General features: G+C 39.0%; 1 protein-coding gene across 1 annotated transcript; it reads left to right on the top strand.

Annotated features, from left to right (window-relative positions):
- Window positions 1-9,831: 9,831 nt before the first annotated feature.
- LOC121090326 (nephrocan-like) lies at window positions 9,832-19,997 on the top strand. The gene is made up of 3 exons (XM_040598753.1): window positions 9,832-10,017; window positions 15,097-15,998; window positions 19,240-19,997. The coding sequence occupies exons 1-3, from the start codon at window positions 9,832-9,834 to the stop codon at window positions 19,685-19,687; spliced, it is 1,536 nt and encodes a 511-aa protein (XP_040454687.1). The 3' UTR covers window positions 19,688-19,997.
- Window positions 19,998-20,384: the final 387 nt, after the last annotated feature.

Here is a 20,384-nt window from a genome sequence, read left to right as displayed (position 1 = left end):
GCGCGGCTCCCTCCAGCCCCGCAGGGCAAGGCAGCGGCGGCAGCAACGGCAGCGGCGAGCCCAGCGCCGCTCCACCGGGGCAGCCACGCAGGGAAGCAGGAGCAGTGTGCCCGGCGCGCATGCGCGGCAGCGCTGACAGGCGGCTTCGGAGGCGGCGCGCTGTCGCCCGGCGGCCAGCGGCGCGCAGCTCGTGCTGCCTGCCACAAGTCCAAGCGGCGCCAGGCAGCAGCGGCCGAGCCCCGAACTCCCGATCGCGGCCGCCGCGCTTCACGGCCTGCCCCGCCAGGGGGCGCTGTGCGCCGGGCCGGGCCGTGAGGGGGTGCGAGAGGCCCCGCCCTTCCGCGGCGCTCGGCCCCGTCCCCCCCGCCGTGCCTCACGGGGCCGCCACGGGTGCGTGTCCAGGCAGTGTTGTCGCCGGCCAGTGAGGCCACCGCTTGGCCTCCGCAGGCAGGGCCGAGGCGTGCGACCCGCCTCTTCCCCTCTGGCTGCCGGTGACGGCTCCTCCCGCCCTGCCCTCTCCAAAAAAGCCCCTCAGAAATGCCCGCGGCGCCTGGCGCGACCTGACCAGAGTTCCCCTACGAGGAACGTTCCGCGGGGCCTTAGGCGTTTCTCAACCTTTTCTCCACCTCAGCCTTGGCGGTGCGGCGCGCCGGCCGCCCTGGGGAAGCTGGCTGCTGGCTCTGAGGGGTCCCCGCCGGGGCCAGCCCGGGGCGGTGACCGGGTGCCCGAAGGAGGCGCTTGGGCCTGGCAGCTGCCGTACAGCTCGCCCCTCACTGGCCCCGGCCCCGGGTCGTCCGTATCTCCCAGGAAAGCTCCGTATTTCATGTTCAAGAGGCTGCAGTATCAATAGCTGGGTATATTACTTAAGTACTGTACATGTTTCCCCCCTCCTGCGCGAGCAGGAGAGGAAAGAGAAGCCTTTGCTGCTGTGTGCACAAACATGAGCAGGTGCAAACCACACAGCGGGATTTGCAGTTACACGTTCATTGCTCGTGCTCAGCAAAGATGCAAACTTGCAAGTCGTGTATGAAAAGGAGCGCCCCAGGTACCTTTGTATCTCTAGAAGCACTGATGAATGCAGTTATACCCATGTAAAAGATACTTGCATATTTTTTTTTAGCTCATCCTGGTTCTGAAAATGCAATAAATTTCAGGGAATGAGCTATCTCTACACAGGTGCTTTCTCCAGGGTGCTGCAATTGATTCTGATGTTGATTTCAGTGCAAGTTTAATTAGCAGGTCTTGTGGAGATCTAGCACAGCTTGACTTCATTGCATCAAAGTTGTAATTCCACCTCAAAAGAGGAAAAAGATCATTTTAACACAGATCAGGACCCTAATCCTGCCTACAATGTGGCCCCACAAACTATCCTGCCAGCACAACAAGAAGGGAGGCACAGAGGCCCTCCAGTCAGCAGAGGGGTGGAGACCAAGAAAATGGTAAGCTACCAGGACCCCTGCACGCCCTGCCCTTGGCCTGCAGGGCATCCTGGGGTGTGTTTCTTCCCTTGCTCCACTCTGCATAAATAATTGATTGGGACACAGAGGGACAGAAAGATACCGTTTTACAGCACAATGGTTAGACCGCTCACCTGGAATGTGAAGAGGTATGTCAAAGCAGGAAAGAACTGTACTTCCATCAATCTCTGCTTTCAGAAGAGCTGGATAAAAGCAAACTTCACCACTAACAGTAGATGCCATGTTTCCTCTTGGATCTGCTATCATAGGCTTAACAAGAAGCCTACCGATTGTTACTACAAACCTCTCATTTGCCCTTCAAATTGCACTGTAATTGGAAGTAGGTAGTAATGAACTGGGCACCTAACAGGTTCTCTTACTGTTAAGCCCATCTATGATGGAAACAAAATCTAAAAACACCTTTGGATATAGCTACAGAAAAAAATCTGGCTTAGTAAATTGGTGTATTCAGAATAGTAGCTGAGCAAAGGGTTTAAGTGTCTAAAGTCATCCAAGTGCTTCTGAGTGAGACCAGCATTTGTTTGACCTTCATTCTAATGTTCATTCTCCACATTCGTGTTGATTGTCTTTTTTACACAACAGGGTCTGACAGAAAATCGAAGTATTTGCTGTATCAAAAGCTAAACTATTATTATTGTTTAAATTAGTTCAGCCACATAATAAAATTGTTTCAGGACTATCAGTTTTTATGTTAGCTTTGGCTTTGATTCTGGTAGATATCACAATGGAGAGCTACCTACAGAATTACATTACATTCATTGCCCTTTTTTTAAAAGGAACAGTAATCTATCACTTAGCCAAACATTAGAATTTTCTGCTAATATACCTCTAGCATGTATTTGGACAGTAGTGCCTGCTTATCTTGAGAAGGAAGTTTCCCATAGTTACTACCTAACGTATCTATAGCAAATACTGCCTTTAAAACCCTTATACTTAATGTAATTGAAGTATGACTGCTTCTTTTTAAGGAATCACATATTATCAGGTTTTTAGTGTCCTTTTCCTTTAGCTTAGGGGTTGGTCCAGCTCTGTCTTAAATTGTCTTTATCTACTGTGGTATTGGAGTTTTGTGGTCATTAGTTTTAATTCTTTCATCTCTTATCAGTGCTACCTTTGTTTTGCATTCCCTTACGTTTCACAAGTCAAACAAGGTTTTGTCTCTGCTTATTCTACTCAAAGATTAGCTTCTTAAATACAAGTCTTTTAGAAGCCTACCTGCAGTGTAATATCAGTCTAATACTTGCTAGGCTATGGATAAAAGAAGGAATGCTATATATTGAGAAAGTCTGCAGTTCTGACACTGTATCTTAGTAAATGTAGTTATCATTAGGTACTATTTATCCCTCAGCACAAATACTGTGTAAAAGGGGGGTTGAAATTAAAAGCAGATATCACTAATATAAGGGTAAACACATGAATAATTTAATTATCTCAAAAGCATACTTGTAAATCCCCTAGAAAATTCTGATCAATTCCAGTTACCCTTGAAATGCCTGCCAAAAGTCCACAGACCACTGTAACTCTGTTCTGTAAGCAAGCTGTGCAGTAATTATGGAATTGAACCTAAGAAAGGTTAGTAGTTTTGCCCTTCAATTAGATAAAATCGATTTAAAGTAAACTGTAGTATATTCTACCCTGATAACATCAACAAAATAATTAACATTTAAAGAACAGCAGTAGTTTGAGTCAACTGGTCTAGCACTAAGAATCACTTCTACAGCCAGGAGACATTTATAACAATCAAATAGTTGCAGCAAGTTATATATCAAAAAGAATGTAAATTTGCTGAATAATTTTAATGTTAAAGGTACGTCACTGAAAGTTTCCTGATCTGCTCATCTGACCTTATCTATGATGTGGTAGAGCTGATGTGGTAGCTAATCACCAGCTAATTTCTTCACATATAATTTATGCACATAACTTCAGTTCTTTTAGACAAGGTATAGAGAATGTGAGTTGCGTTGTGCTGCTATTAAGTACATTTGAGTACAAACAGTACTTCATAAATTTAAACCTACATACTTGAACTGATTACTGGAGTACCTGATAAATTATCTGAAAACTTATTTTGTGCTTAAAGAGTGGATTACCTTAAACATGAGGAGGACACATTTTCATACAAAACAAAGCAAAGTAATACCTAAATCAAAAGAAAAAAACTCAAAAACTTTGATCGACATCTCCATTGCTGTATATTTGGCATCTAGTGTCCATGCCAAGACTGGGAAAGTGTTGTATGAGATACTATACAAACCTTTGGTTAGACCTAGCCTATGCACAAAGAATTTACAATATAAATACATGTGTTTGCACGAGTGTCAGTTCACCTGGAAACTTCTGTAATTGCAGCTGCCCAGCTGTGCGTGCCAGGCTGCAGTGTGCGCACATGTCAAGGCCATCTTCTGTGTAGTTAGTGCTGAAGCATCTTGAGTGGTTTGATTGCATGGGTGGTTGTACAGTCACAAGTGGGGACACCAAAGGGCAAAAGAGGAAATAAAAAAGAGTATCTTGCAGTATCAAATTATGGGAGAAAACTGAGATGATAAAACAAGATTTTCATGTTCTAAAAAAGGAGCTATACTAGAATGTGCCTTTCTGAAGCAAGTTAGAGGAAGATATCCATCTGCGCTGATACTTAAAGGAACATATATTTTCAGTTGTCATTACAGAAAATTTCTGCTAACAAAACTGAGACTTTTTAGTTTTTTACAGTAGGGGACTCCTGCTTTGAAGTCCTAGAGAGTTCATAGTTAGCTCCATTTTACAGTCCATGCAGTAAGTCCATGGGTGCAACAATTCACTCACTACTGTTTTAAGGGACGTTCACTCCTTATTGGTTTCTTCTTACACAAGACAACTTCCTGAATTCCTGACTTCTTCAGGCCAGCTTTTCTTTTTTACAGTGTTTATTGTGGTCTTATTCTCATGCTTTGTATGTGTACACTTATGCTTAGCTTTACATTTTGTATTTTTGTTTAATTTTTTTAAATGAATAAAACACATTCCAAAAACGTTCAGCTTTCATAGCATGGAAGAATGAAACCCTCTTTTTGTGCACACAGTGGGTATGATTTAGAAAACTGCTGTTTCAGAGTCCTAAACTTGTTGAAACTGTGCCTCACCGTTTGAAGAGTAGACACTTTGTACAGTTTCAGCTCCATTCTGGTTTCGTTGGATGTGCAGTCACTAGCAGGCTGCTCCTAAAGGCTAAAGACACAGGAAATGGAAGGGCCAGAACTAGCTTGCTTCCCTTACAGGTCACAGTTGTTAACTACTGACCTGAAACACTTTTGTGTGTAAAAAGCCCTGGAAACAGAATTGTCATGGTTCCACTATTGATTGGATGATCCATCCCTGCCACTTAACTTTTAGGTGGTGGTGCACGAGGCGCAGTCTCACATAGGTCAATTACAGATCTTACGTAAATGTTCATATACAAAAGGCCTGTATGTTTAAATTCTAGGTTGAGAATGGATTCAGCCATCATATCTGCCCTCTTTGTTCCATTTGGGACTAATTTGGAATATCATTACTAGGAAAACTGTCATTATACCATATCATAATCTGTGATTTCATGGGCACTGCTCTGTGTGGCTCAGTTATTAATGAAGAACAATTCTCCATCAAGTGGATGCCGTTAGCAACAATACTTTGAAAGCCAATTATAGCAGCACTAGTGGCATATGTGTATGTAAATATTTAAACTGACCTGCTTCACGTGGGTGCTACTTGTTTGTTGTTTGTGGAGTGCCTGCCCAAGATGTATCTGATCTTGCCTAGCACCCCTCACAGCACTATCATAAAACTGGCAATGACTAAAATTCCTTGCTATGTGAATTTTTGTTTCAGAAAGTTTCATTCCTTTCAACAGATTTCACTGTGCTAGTTCTTCTGGAATGCAAACATGCCAAGGACAGGCAAAATGTGAGAAATTCATAAAGGGTTATCACTTTCATCTCCTCTATGTAGCCAGCATGGAGGAAGAAAAGGAAACCTACCTTATTGTGTGGAGGAAAAGTCTGCTTTAAGTCATCCAGCAGCTGTTTCCATTGTACGAAGATGACCTTGCCTGGAGTTAGAAAACACATTCTCCACATACTATGAAAGCAGATGAAAAATATTTCCACAAAATTCTTGGCTTATGAAGAAGATTGAGACATCATTTTCAGACAGGTCTCTTTAACTGTTTTTGTGAAACTCTACCTGCAGTCTTATTTTGTATGAATAAACCAAAACATCACTTTTGATAAATTTATAATCTTTATATTAATTAGGTATTATTACTTTGCCTAGAATGCATCTATGTTGACATTCTTCATTCAGTGTAATACTCTGAGGCTCTTTGTTTAAGAAACATTTCTGTAAAGCAGTTCAGATTATTTCAAGATGATTAAGGGAAGCATAATGCTTTTAAAAACAGTATCATTATTGTTTCCCTCAGCAGACCAATCCGTTCTGGAGAGGAGTGCTTGATTGGAGGTAACCTTTGCAGCAGACAAATGCCATTTGTTGTCCCTATAAAAAAACAGTCCAAATCCAAGTTGAAAACCTCCAGCAAAAGATAATTTTGAATTCACACTTAGTCAGTGGCAGGCACTTGATAGCATATGGCAGCTAAATATGCCAAGGATTCTTTAGAGCATACGCCATCACTTAGCAACTCCTAGTTGCCAAACTGCTTGTGCTTGTGACATCCCTCAGGGACCAAGTTCCTACCCATGCCCTCTGCAGACCCTAAGCTGATCTCTTCCTGCAATTTCTCATTTTCATAGACAAGGGACACCCTGACTATAAGAACTCAGTTTCTCTATGTCTTTTGTGATAAGACTGCATCTTCCCTTTTGTGGTCTGTGCCCTCATGTACGTTGCAAGGGATCCACCTTCACATTTGATGGGTTGTCTTGACTCAGACATTTCTAAACACTCCATAACTAGAGTTTTGCACGTTCATTCTTCTAATTTTAATGCCACCTTACTTTTATGTGGTTTTCTAAATGTCATCTTAGGTTAAAAAATTATGTCTTGACATACATACTTGTGCTTTTGTCAATCCTCAGACTTTGGTGAAGAAATAACCAGTACTGTAGATGCTGAAATCTTGCGTGAGGCATGACTTGTACAAAAATATGATATTTTTATTATACTAACTGATATATTTGGGAAAAAAAAAACAAACAAACCAAACTTTACAGCCATTTTTGAGCCCTTCTTCAGATCTGAAATAAAACCAGCAACCTTGAAAGACCTTCTAAATTCCATTAACTCAAGCTTATGTTTTATGCAAATTTGTAGGATATATTTTACCACTTTGCCATGACACGCTGTAACCTGTGTCCATATTAAATGCCAACAACACAAAAGAGTCTGACACAGACTCTGGGTTTAGCAGGTTTTGATTTTAAGTGTTTACCGTTGGTTAAAGCACATACCATGTAAAATCACAGAATCATGGGTTGGGTTGGAAGGGACCTTAAAGATCATCTAGTTCCAAGCCCCCTGCCATGGGCAGGGACACCTTCCACTAGACCAGGTTGCTCACAGCCCCATCCAGCCTGGCCTGGAACACTTCCAGGGATGGGGCATCCACAGCTTCTCTGGGCAGCCTGTGTCTGTGCCTCACCACCCTCACAGTGAAGAATTCCTTCCTAATAGCAAATATAAATCTACCCTCTTTCAGCTTAAAGCCATTCCCCTTTGTCCTATCACTACCTGCTTTTGTAAAAAGTCCCTCTCCAGCTTTCTTGTAGGCCCCCTTTAGGTACTGGGAGGCTGCTGTAAGGTCTCCCCAGAGTCTTCTCTTCTCCAGGCTGATCAACCCCAGCTCTCTCAGTCTTTCTCATAGGGGAGTTACTCCAGCCCTCTGATCACATCTGTGGCCCTCCTCTGGACTCTCTAACTGGTCCATGTCCTTATGTTGTCCCTGGGACTTCTTGTGTGGGCAAGTTACAGGTACTATCATTCATTCTTTCTGACAGAGAAATGATGGAGGGGAATGTCATGCCATTAGTCCCGCACAGGAATCCCTATTGAAAGGCATGGAGGGTTTGCATAAAAAGTGCTGGCAGGAAATGGCCACCAGTGATTGCCATTCTTAACATCCCCCTGTGAAGCTATGCAACTCATAGGCAGCCGTGCTCCTTCCAAAACAGAGATCCTGGAATGTTTATTCAGCCTTTTTTTCTTTGTGCTCACATCTTCCCACTAGGTTTATGCATATACAGTCCTGCGACTCTTCATCAGTTCCACTTCCACCAGGTCTCCTAGAATCAATAAAAAACCTACAGGTCATAGTTTTGTGCAAAAGCAAAGGCATCAGACGTGTCAGAAATTGTACAGAATAGATTTTAACAGATCGTCTTTCATAGCTATCACTTGAAAATACCTACCTGCTGAAAGCAGACATGTATCAGAAATCAATGGATACATACTGTCATCTTGGTTAAGTCGTTGTTAATATCCCATAAATGAACTATTAATCCAGTAAGTTTCCCTTCATTAGTTTGAAAAGACCAAGGATATAAGTATTGCTCAAAAATGGAAAGAGCCAAGAATATTGCACCTTGCTGTGGCATTACCTTGTAACTACAGCTGTGAATTCTAACATCGGCTGAGTGACTTGTAATGTACAAAATAGGGAAGGATGCAAGATACGGCTCTTACTTAAAGGGATTCTCATACCGACTCTGCAGTACTCTAGAGCTCTAAACTTAAAACTGTAGGGTTTGCTCTGCATTTCTTTTGACCCTCCTTGAACAAAAAGCAGTTGCTTTTTGATGACATTTCTGAGGAACACAGATTTCTACATAAGGTCCTGAGCAGTATTATCTTAGTGACATTTAAACTCAGTGGAAAGAATGGATCAAAGACTGTTCCAGGGTGTGCTGAAATATACCACAGGTAGCTGTCAGTGTGCAGACAGGTTTGCACTTTTGTCTGGGTACTTTGACTCTCTACTCTGGACACAAACCAGGTACCAAACACTAGATCAAGGTATGTTAAAATATTTGTTTTAAAGCACCATTGCTAATCCTGCTTACCCGCTCAGTTTTGCTCAATTGATCATGATGGCATAAGTCAGGCAGGATTTTTCTGCATAGCTTGTTGAACATGCCAATTTGACAGGCTTCTTTAGGGAACGGTTTCCGCTCTTGCTGTTTGGTTTAGCAGATGCTGAGTTGCAGTTCTTTACTCACAGTGTAGGGGATTAAGGAGACAGAACCATCTCCAGGAGGCAATATGGCAATTGTCCAGTGTAAACCAGCTGCATCCATTAGGCAGTCCCATCAAGGACTGTCCCCAGTTCAGTTACCCATTTGTCAAATCGATTTGGCATCATCTTCTGCTTGGAAAAATAACTGGCCTAGTTCTGCATTCAAGGAATAGGATTAGCTACAACTGAAGATATGACAGAGAGGATTGAAAGAAGCAGGTAACAGTGCAAAGCAGATAAGTATGATAAGATACAAAGGTTCCAGAAGTACACTGCTTTGTACATTGTAATTTACTGAGTACAAAGGAAAAAACAACATACAGAAAGTTCCCAAAATAATCAGAAGCCAAGAGAAGCACTAATAAGTAGAAAGAAAACTCTGAAGAGAACCTTAGGTCCTCCATCTGTTACAGAGTAAATAGGTGTTACTGATCACCTACTACATGATTTACACTAAATGCTTTCAAGCATTTCACATCTGTAATTTTCAAATACAAGAATAACTAAACTTTGATTTACGGGAATTACACAAACACAGGCAGCTTAGACTTCTGTTCATTCTTTAAACAATGTGCACCAACCAGCAGCACTCAGCTGTACCACAGATACTCAGAAAGTGAATAGAACGTTTTAACTTTAAAATAATAGCTGTCTGAGTTTGGGGTTTTTTTGGAGGGGCTGAATAATTCAAGAAGAAGAGTGAAAAAGCTTCAGTGTTGGCTGTAGTTGTGTTTTTACTGTTTCAAATACTGGGTCACAGAAGATACAAAGGTTTTACAGCCTGGCTATAAAACAGCTCTTTATCTTTTCTCCACTAATTCTTTGGTGTCACATTTAACAAAACTAGGAAACTGGAGATAATATGGATGTTTGCAGATTAGATGTCAGGCAATAAATAACACTAATTTCACATACCTACAAATGTAAAGGCACCTTATCACTGTTTAATTTTCTCACTCTTTGTAATGCCTGCCAACATTTTAACCCAGGCAAATTACGGTATTGTTTTTACTGTTTTTTCTCTGGGATAAAACACACAATCATAATATCCTTTTATCAGATTTCATGGTATAAAAGGACTTTGGTGCTTAATTCAAGCTGTACATTGTTGCCGAAACAATTTCAGAGCTCCTGTTTTGGAAGATGTATTTATCTTACCTTTTAGTCTTCTTTTCTTTCCACAGTGGTCTAAGTACCACTTGCCCAAGAAGATGCAGCTGTGACCCTGCCCAGTCAGTGCAATGTTACAGAGCTACAGAAATCCCCAGAGAGATTCCTTTTACCACCAGGAGACTCTACATCAGTCACAGCAAAATTAAACAACTCCAGGTAGGAAAAAATGCAGTAAAAATACTTTCTGTAGTGTGCTCTAGCTGAAAGCTGGGCTTCCCAGATGGTGGTGGCTTTCAGGTGAAGGGAGAATCTTATTCCACATTCTAAGAACTGTTGAAATGCTGCCAGATCTGCTTTTACTTTTACTTACTTTTTAATATGTAAATATATTCCTATAGTGTTTTCATTATCCTGCAGTCTCTGAGCACTAGTCCACACTGCCACAATGATATTTTGTATGCAACTCAAAAAATAGTAATTTACAACTAGGAGCCTTGTTGATTTGTTTTTTATGTGGTCAAATAATCACTGGCTTCCAAGTAATTTTTTAACTTTTTAAAAGCTTTTTGCTACAATATAATACTTGTAAATGGAAAGGTTTTATGTAGCTAGAATCATTTCCCTAATGAATGAAATTGCAGTTCTTTTCCCCCTCTGGAATTGCAAGTATCAGTTACAATTGCTATTAGAAATGCCAGAGGAAATAAGCCAGAATCTAAGGCAGAGTGTGAAATGTCTCTAAAAGCAATGCTCGGCCTATCTAATAACCCATGTAAATGATAGCAGCTTCTAACTGAAGCTGCCAGCTATTTTTGTTTTTTAAAAAGTTTATTCTGGGTTTCTTGAGACATCACTGGATCCCATTATTAAAAGCATGATCAGTTTATGCTCATTTTTCACTGCACTGTTGAATGGTGCTTCTGTTTCCTACCCTGAAATATGTGTATTTAATAAATTCAACTGCTATAGATAGACAGAAGGGAAATACAACCACTTGTATTGTACATGCTTGCTGTATATCAGTTTACTACAAATAATAAGAAATGCTTGATTCAAAAGAGATACATTTTCTCTTAAGTATGCTTGTCCTTTTACAAAGAATATAACTTGAACTGCTCTGAAATGCATCTTTGATTTTGCTCTCAGAGTTGAATGAAATAAGCTAGAAGGCAGCTTAGAGCTGGGATCTACCATCTAGGATACCTGTGACCTACTGAAAAATACTAATTTTACAATTCAACTCTGAAGAGTTTACTTCTCTTTTAGCTGCTACTAATATCTCTGGTTTTTTTGGTTTAGCTCCCATACCTACAAGAGTCAAAGTTCACTGGTGTGATTTAGTTGTATTGATGTACTCTAGTTAAACAAAAAATCTGTCAAATGAATTCTTTATTAGGAAATACATCTTCTGTTAAAAACAAAAACAAAAAAAACAAACACAACAAAAAAACCCACCACAATTATTTTTTTTCCAAGATAAGGAAGATGAACTATTTTTCCTTTCTTAGTGCTAGTTGCCCATACTTGTCAACAACTCTTCAGTTACTAACTGATAAAGAGGCCTTAGGTTCTGACTAGAGCAAAAGACAGGTATTATAAAGCATTTAAATGTTGGATATAAGTGAATGGAGTAGTAGAATAAATGTTTTATGACTGTTCAGAACAAATGGTGTGTGAAACCATCTAAGGAGAGAGTTTTTTACTTTATACATTAATTCAGCTGAGCCATCAGTATGCCTTACTTCTACTACTGACTTTGCACTGAAAGGAACTACTTTTATGCTATCTGCCTGTAGTTATGTAGATTGTTTCCTTAACATTAGATTGTTGAATATATTTTACACTTTTCTTTCCATGCAACAAGATATGCTTCTGAGGTCTTGACATCATAAATACATATGCTTAATTTTATACAGCTGAGCAATTCCATTGGTACATATCATAGCGCTTGTAGAAAAATGTTTTGATTTCTGCTGATAAAGTATGTCTGGAAGCACTAAAAGAACTCTAGGGGATTTTGGTTTTTTGTTTTTGGTTTTTAAATTCCTTCATTTAGCTAATCTTAGAGAAAATAACGTATTTTCAAAAAGAAGTTGAATGGAAGCCTAGCCTTCCCACAGCTGACCTCCAAGAGACTTTTATACATAAGCATTCACATATACTATCATTTGGCAATCAGCTGCTTCAGAATAAGAAACAAATATTGCTTCAAACTGAATACCAATTACTTTTGGATATTATTGTGCATTAGTTATTACTAACATTGTAAGGAAATTAAAAAGAAAAAATATGTTTGTATGTAAATATGTATGTACAATATGTTTTGAGGAAAACCAAGAAAAAAGTACATCTCTTTTAAGTAGACCAACTTTTTATTTGTTCTGACAGGGTTGATCATCAATGAAAACACTAGCTGGGATTTTTGCTTTTGGTATTTTTACAAACTGGAGACTTCCTAATAAAAAACTGGATTCATTTTAGCATATTTTTTCAATAATTTCTGCCTCTTCCATTGGAAGATCAACTACAACCTGTTTACTCTCACTTTAAGATTTAGTTTATTTTAACTATATTAATACATGGGATTTTATCTGCTAAAATAAAATTGTTTATCTGGCCCACACAATCAGGTTTAAACAGTCTGGTTTAAACAGACTGGTTTAAGAAACTGCTTATAACAAAACCCAAAACAAAAGTTCTAAAAGAAAAAAAAGCCATAACAAAAGAAAATATTATTAAAATATCAGTATCTTAGATCAATTTTCAGAAGATCTACTTTTTAAAAACTGTATTAGTATCACTTTACAGTCAATTCAGAGAATAAAACGTCGCTTCATAGCAGAAAGAGAGCTGATAGGCTTTCAAATCTGTCTTGATCCACATTAAAAAGACTGGGTGGTTTGTAACAGCATGGATAAATGTTTAAGTCTCAAAACAGCATAGTGACAAAGCCTAGAAAAGCATACGAAATAGGTGGAAAAAAGAGGGCTAACACCATTACAGAATGAATGTCTGTACATTGACCTTCATGTAGCTCTCTGTCACTTAATAAAATGAAAACTAAGTCTCTTAGAGACATACAGCAATCAACTGAGGAAAAGCAGGAAATAGTGCTCTTGAACTTAGAAGAGAAAATGTGTTGAACTTATGAAGGTTCTCAGGAACATCTGAGCTGAGACAAAAGCAAATGTTTTAGAACAGTGTTGAGGTGAAGGAGAAGGTAAGTTTGTTTGCCTTTAACAGAGCTGGACTTGATGATCTTTATGGATGCCTCCCAGCTTGAGATATTTTAAGATTCTAAGTTTCACATTTGTCTCACTTTCGTTAAGACTGTTTTGACATTTACACACGATTATGCTTTTCTGCTGTTGAGCAATGCAGTTCATTCCTTTGGGACTTCTCACGATAAAGCTTTGCAAGATTAGACTCCTAATCATGACCAAAACTGGACATGCAATTCTTTAATTTTTACATAGCAATAGAGGTATATGTTACAAAATTGCATTTATAGAAAAAAAATAGAAAATGGACAACTTTGTTATTTACTGTTGGGAATGTAAGCTTTTTTATGGAAGTACATTCCTTCATTGAACTTAAGTGTAATTGGCGGAGAAACCTGCATCAGTAGAGGTTCCACACCTATACTTTCTCACTAACTGCATCAAATCTTGCAATGCTTGGAAATTACTTTACAAGACAGAATAAATGTAATCAGAAGGTAGTAACAACTAAGGATACCAAAGCAAAATGAAATCTGATGATGAAAAAATGAAAGCTCTTTCACAGCTGTGTGAGCTGTAATTGTAACAGAAGTTAAAATGCAGAGTTTGTAGCTAAGGTACAGAGATACAACCTAAAACTATGCAAGAGTTGGATAAATGAAGCTGGAAGGAATCTTTTGACAATCACCTTTATAAGCTGATTTCACCTACACAAGTATGACAGCCAAATGTATTCAATCAGGATCACAGAACAAAATTACTACCCAGTATCTGTGCTGCAAAAGAACTTGTACCACCTTTTGTGTAGACTCCTGACTGTGATGAGGGGTTATGCTGTAGAACATGCTTTATAGCTACTCTCAATGAGAGTAAAATGTGCTGGTAGCTACTAAGCCCTGGGGGAAACAGCATGAAGAGTATAGGGTTAATTTAACATCTCTTACTGAGATGATACCCCTGAGACCACCCTGTAGTGAGATATTTATTGGACGTAGGAAGGGAAAATGGATGAGGACAGTCCTTCCAATTTCTCCCATGCAGAACACCTGATCATCTTGCTCTAAGCTTTCTCAAATTCCCTTATAGATGAATTTTCAAAAATCAAGCACCTAGGTCAATGGGCAGCATCTCCAATAATTTCAGAAAACTACTGTTTAAGCAATTGGTGTGCTCAGAGAACTCCTGGGTTCACCCTCATTGCATGCTTCCAAATATCTCAGCGTGGAGGAATCTGCCAGATTCAATTAAGTTTGCTTCTTAACTTTGGACACAAGATGGCAAGCTTTGTAAACAAGCAGGTTCCAACAGAGCAGAAAAATAATTAAGCAATTAGTATGCCTCTGTATATTATAGTCACAGTCAACATCCAAGTTCAATTTACCACTGCAAAACATGTTTTTATTACCAACTAACAAAACCTAAGTTCCTGTAAAGCAATCTGTTCCACAGAAGTGATTTTCAGACCAAGCTGATCTGACACTATTGGTTTGGTCATCTTAATATGTGAGGTTTTTACTTTACAGAAAAGGAGAGATAGTGGGCGGAGAGAAGAAATACAAGCATTGGATTTTAGTTTCCTGCCAAAACTTTATAGTAGGGAGAGGTGATGATATCCATGTGTACTTCCTCTGGGGAATATACACTACAGCGACAATACTGCTGATATATGGAAATGACTGTATGGTGAACTCAAAACTGCTCCAGAAAGCTCCAATTGAGTGCAATGAACGTTAACAACCATATACTCTCTGCAAAGATTTCTGCCACTGGTGATATTAGCTTTCCATTTTATATAGGCTATCCACCAGGCAGAAATAAAAGGAATATTCCTTCTTCAAACATGTGTTTGCTCAAAACCAGACACAGTATGGACTTAAACAACAAAATTCTAGAAAAGTGAATACTGGCAAATCACAGGTACCTATAGTAACACCTCTATTGTTCCATTTCCCTTAGTTTCTAATTCTAAACATATACTTTTTCAATACGTACTAGCATCCAGGAGTAGTAACCAGTGAGGAGATCCATAAATAGATGGTGTACTATCATCTGATTTTTTTTTTTTCTCTTTAAGATTACTGACTTCAGGAGGATGTCAGCCCTTGAAGAACTGGTCCTGTCATGCAGTGGCACAGAATCAATAGAAAACAACACTTTCAAAACTCTGAGCATGTTGAAGTCCCTGGAACTCTACAAAAACCAGCTAAAGCAAATACCCACCTTCCTCCCATCTGGCCTTGAAATTTTAAAACTCGCTGATAACTCCATCAACACTCTGCATGCATCAGATTTTGAAGGTTTAATGAAACTAAGGGTGCTTGATATTCGGAACAACTTGATTGTGACTCTGCCTCCGAGTGCATTTTCCTCCCTTTGCAATTTACAAAGTCTGATTCTTGATGGTAACAACATGGAATCTGTGTCTGCACAACTTAAGCTTCCTAGGCTGAAGTATCTGAGCATGGCTGATAATAAACTGAACTCGTTCCCAACCAACTTCTTTGCATCTTTCCAAAATCTACAGTTTCTCAGTTTAAGGGGCAACTTTCTGACAAAAGTGCCTCTAGACCTACCTAAATCCCTGCTGTCACTAAAATTAGAGAAAAACCAACTTAAAACAATAAGACTTCGAGACATGAAACACCTAGAAAATCTGTCTGAGTTCTTCCTGTCAGAAAATCAGCTAATATCAATAGATGGTGCTCAGCTTCTTCCTAATTTAACAACACTGGAGCTCTCCAAGAACCAGCTCCATGCTATGCCACTCAGGCTGCCCAGCAGACTGCAGAAACTTGACTGCAGCAATAACCTGATTCAAAAGGTGACAGCGCAGGACTTCCAAGGACTACAAGACCTCAAGCACTTGTTTCTTGACAACAATGCTGTTAGAATGTTTGAGGCAGGAGCTCTTCAGCAGTGTGCGCAGCTTTCAAATCTGGCGCTGGAACAGAACCTCCTCATTTCTATTCCGCTGAGGCAAGTAAATCTGAAGAAGCTGGTTCTCAGGTGTCACCTCCCCTTCCTTACATTATGAGAATGAGGGCCAAACTGGGAAAAAACCCCACCTGTATTATGACCCAGTCATGGTAGAAGTCTATCCATACCATAAACCCATTGCCATAACTGATGCTAATTAGCACTCTTGTTAGCAGTCTCAGCATAGAAGTAGAGTTGTTTTCATTACATCTGTGGCTCCCAGTGATTCTACTCATTTCACATCTCTCCTTGCCAGTGAGACTTTGTTTAATTAGCACACGCATAAGAGGAACCTGCTAGGAGAATATAACAGAATTATTACAGAGAAGTTATACTGCTGCTTAGATTTATCTTCCCCCATAACACAAAATTAATAGAGCGTTCAATAAAAAGGAAAGACAGCTATTTTAAAGCTGATGTTTCTACCAACCCACACTGAGTTTATTATTGTTAAAATATTAGGATTTCAGGAAGTGAGTCTGGTCAAAAATAATACGCTTTTTTCAGTGGATATTAGTATTCCCAACTTCATTAAATTCACACATTACAAAGTATTTGGAATGCATATGAGCTCTCCAGCTTCAGGCTATAAGCAAAATTCCAGTCAAAGGAGCACAGAAGAAACATCCCATGGGCACACTAATGCCCTGCATACAGGTTCTCTTGCATTTATCTGAGTGTTGGTCCTGGCCATTATCAGAGATGGCATATTAAGCCAAATGAAGGCTGGTCTGATATAAAGTGGCAATTTTTTTATTTCAAAAAGCTGTGCAATAAGACGGCATAAAAATAGCAAAGTAATTCCATTAACATCAACTTCTTTAACACAACCGCACTATTAAATTTTATTTTTATGGATTGTGGACAGGTTTAACTAGCCCAAATAAATAATGCAGTAAAATTTCAATTCATTTACCATCAGGTCCTTTAGCATTTGAATCTATTTGGCAGCAGCTTTATAATCAGAAAGTGATTTAGTGGTGTATAAATATTTGATTTAAGTCTAGCTTGACAGGAATGTTTAATGCTTTCTAGTTACTTTAGTATTGTCTAATCCATCTTATTTTACAACCTTCGCAGTCAAGAGAATTAACAGGAAGGCGCTCTCTATTAGCCTTTAAACAGTACAGTTTTTAAAGGAGATATTGGGGACTTTTATTTTCAACTCAACAATGAATACAGATTTCAAGGGGAGGCTCTAAACATAAAAGAGGGGGAAAATGACAAGGTGTAAAATTTATGTACCTAATTGTCTGATGATCACCAGGTACAGATGGATATACAGAAATAGAAGTGTTATTTCTGACAGTTATCCGAGAACTCAGCCACCAGTGTCAAAGGTTAAAAAATATAGTTAACATGCCACAGTTATTTGGCAGGAATGAGGAGAAAGAAAGCCTCTTTTGGTTTTGGGTTTGTTTGGGGCTTTTTTCTGAGAACAATCCACAAATCCAAGTATTTTCAGGACTTGTAAATAAGAGCCTATATACTCCATAAAATCTTGCAGGGAAGAGTCTGATGATACTCCCTGGAGTGGCAGCAGCACAGTATGGCTGCCATGGTCAGCTCCCAAGTGAGCACGGCTTCTCTGCCAGCAGCAGGATCACTTACCACATACTCCAGTGCCATTAGTTTCTCAAGATTAACACAGCCTGAAGTAAAAAAATACAGCCATAAAGCGTGAGACTAACATTAGTACAGTACGACTCTTCACAGGTTTAAGGACTTGCTTTTACAAGCCTTTAGACTGTAATCACTCTGGATAAACATCTCAGGTGATACCCTACTGCCTTTGACATTGGTGGCACTAGGGCTTTACCCCAGAGCACCCTTCTGACATTACAGTGTCATATTGGGCAAGTATAATCATCACCCATGGTTAGGTTTCAAAACAGACTTATTGCAATCACAAGCATTTGATAAGATCAGATTTTGTGACGTGACTCTCCATATCAATGTGAATTTTTTATCTCCCCCAGGAAATACAGCACAATACAGAAGTGCCCTACTCTTGAAATAGTCCCACTAAGTTGTAAGATTTACATAAATATGGCAACCACCTTTCAGCCTAGTAAGTCAAACTCAGTTTCATGAAAAAAGCTGGTGAGGGTCACAATGTACCCTTTTTGTAATTTTCAGAGGCATCATATATGATTACATTGAGATAAACTATCACATCAGTCTTTACCAGTTGTGGCATACTGCTGTTTTTTTCAAAATAGCTCTTGATAGTATTATTTATAGTTTCCCTGAGAGTTTCAGTAAAAAAGTTTCCTTTAAATCTCTTACCATAACTCTTTAATTTCATCACCTTGCATACTACTATAGTAAAATGATTTTTAAGGTACTTTCAAATTAATTTTATTAAAAATATTCCATGGCAATTAACTGGCTTTTCTGTTAAGCACTTGTCACTAACTATCGCAGGAGGAAATTAGAAGATCATAAATAAGCAAGACTTTTGAAATAACTGTCTTATCATACAGATTTGTAAGATGAATGAAAATAAGAATGATACTGACCAGTCTAATATCATATCCAGAAGTTATCAGCTTTTTTTTTCTTTTAAATGTAACCAGTTCTAATTCTCTATAGTACTATTTAAAAAGATGATCAAAAAGCACTTCTATTTTCCCTGCTGCTTATTCTTAAACAGGATATGACCAGACAGACTACTTCTGTGATGATTAATGTTTGAATCTGATGGGAGCAGGAAAACAAAACAGAAGAAAAATTCTAGTTTTTTATGAACTGAAAAACCTTTTTAAACAAATCACATATAGAAGTACTTGAAGGAGCAGTGTTTCCATGCTTTTCTAAAGTTTTGATCTTTCATCGTGCTGTAATTTGGTCATTGGCATACTTATGGCATTGGAGAGTACAAAATGCATTTTTAAGCTTGACACTCAATTGAACATATAACTTTCTTCATAGTACAATACAGTAGGACTGCTGTTTAGTTCAGTCGCACAAACACAGTCAGTACATGTCAGAACTGTAATTATTTGGGAAAACAGTTTTAAGGGTGCATAGACAGTATTCCTATAATTTAAAAAAAACCCACAACATGGACACTTCAGAACCACATCTTTTTTGCAGAAGATTGCATTTTTTGTAAGTGCTAGTTTTATTTTAATATGTCAGAAGTGCCTGGGCAAATACTTGCCATCAAATACCACTTACACAAACTGAATCAAGACAATGAACATAACACCTTGTATGTATTTTTATTTTTATTCAGACTTCCAGATACCCTTGCTAGATTGGATCTAAAGGGAAATGACATAGAGGATGTTGGAGAACAAGAGCTGAAGGACTTGAAACAGCTTCAAGTTTTAAATTTACGGAATAACAAGATATCTGCCTTGGATCGCAAAGTCTTAGAGTATTTACCTCGTCTTCGTCATCTGTATTTAGATGGAAACCCTTGGAACTGCACCTGTGACCTTCTCAGAACAAGAAGAGCACTGGTGGCCAAAGGAACGGATGTCAGGGGAGGGCAGTGCGCAGCACCAGCAGAAAGCCGAGGAGAAAGTTGGATGTCTTCCAAAAAGATTCTGCAGCAATGTGAAGAGAGTTTGTCTTCCATGGAACAAGGCAAAGAGGACAGAAAGAAAATGAAACCCAATGAGGCCTCCAGTGTTGCAGTAAACACAGATGATGATTACTATGATTATGAACTAGATTAACCCCATGGTTAATCTGTGGTGAACCTTAACATTGCTGCCCACTATCACCAGCATCTCTACTGACAACCAGCCTGCTGGTCTGGTATTAGCTTTTCCTCGTTAATTTGTACTATACAAGGTAATAGCTGGTAACAGAAGGGCTATAGTAAGGATACCATTGTAAACTGAAAACCTTAAAAAAAATAGTTTTTTAAAAATGCCATTAGCATTATGTAGTTTGAGGGATGTAAGAATACAAATACTACCTCTTAGAAAAGCAGTCTGTAACTCTGTATGGACCTTTTTGTAGTAGAACATTCTTATAATCGCATTAAAAAAACCCATAAATAAAATCCTGCAATACTGCAAGACACTATTACTAGGAGTCTGGCATTCGACACATTTAAACTTACAGTTCTGGAGTTTGAGATGGAGAGTTACACTGATGTGGGCAGTTTCTCAGGATTGCTCATAAATTCTTGCTTTTGAGAACTGAATTTCAGTTTTCCTGAAATATTTGCCTAGACCTTTGCTCCAGGCAAAACACAGAAGACTCATCTTCGTCACAGCAAATGCAACAAACAGAAGAATCAGTGTCATGGTTAATGAGATTTAATACTAGTTTCAAAGTTAAATAATAGTGAGGAATGAAAACATTGGGGGCAACTTGAGCCGATTCTGTTGTTGTAAAGAGAAGGGAGATTCTCAGGAAATATAT

Source organism: Falco naumanni, chromosome 6, assembly GCF_017639655.2.
Source record: "Falco naumanni isolate bFalNau1 chromosome 6, bFalNau1.pat, whole genome shotgun sequence".
NCBI lineage: Eukaryota > Metazoa > Chordata > Aves > Falconiformes > Falconidae > Falco > Falco naumanni.
Note: the sequence above shows the minus strand (reverse complement) of the source record. Positions and strands in the feature narration are given on the sequence as shown.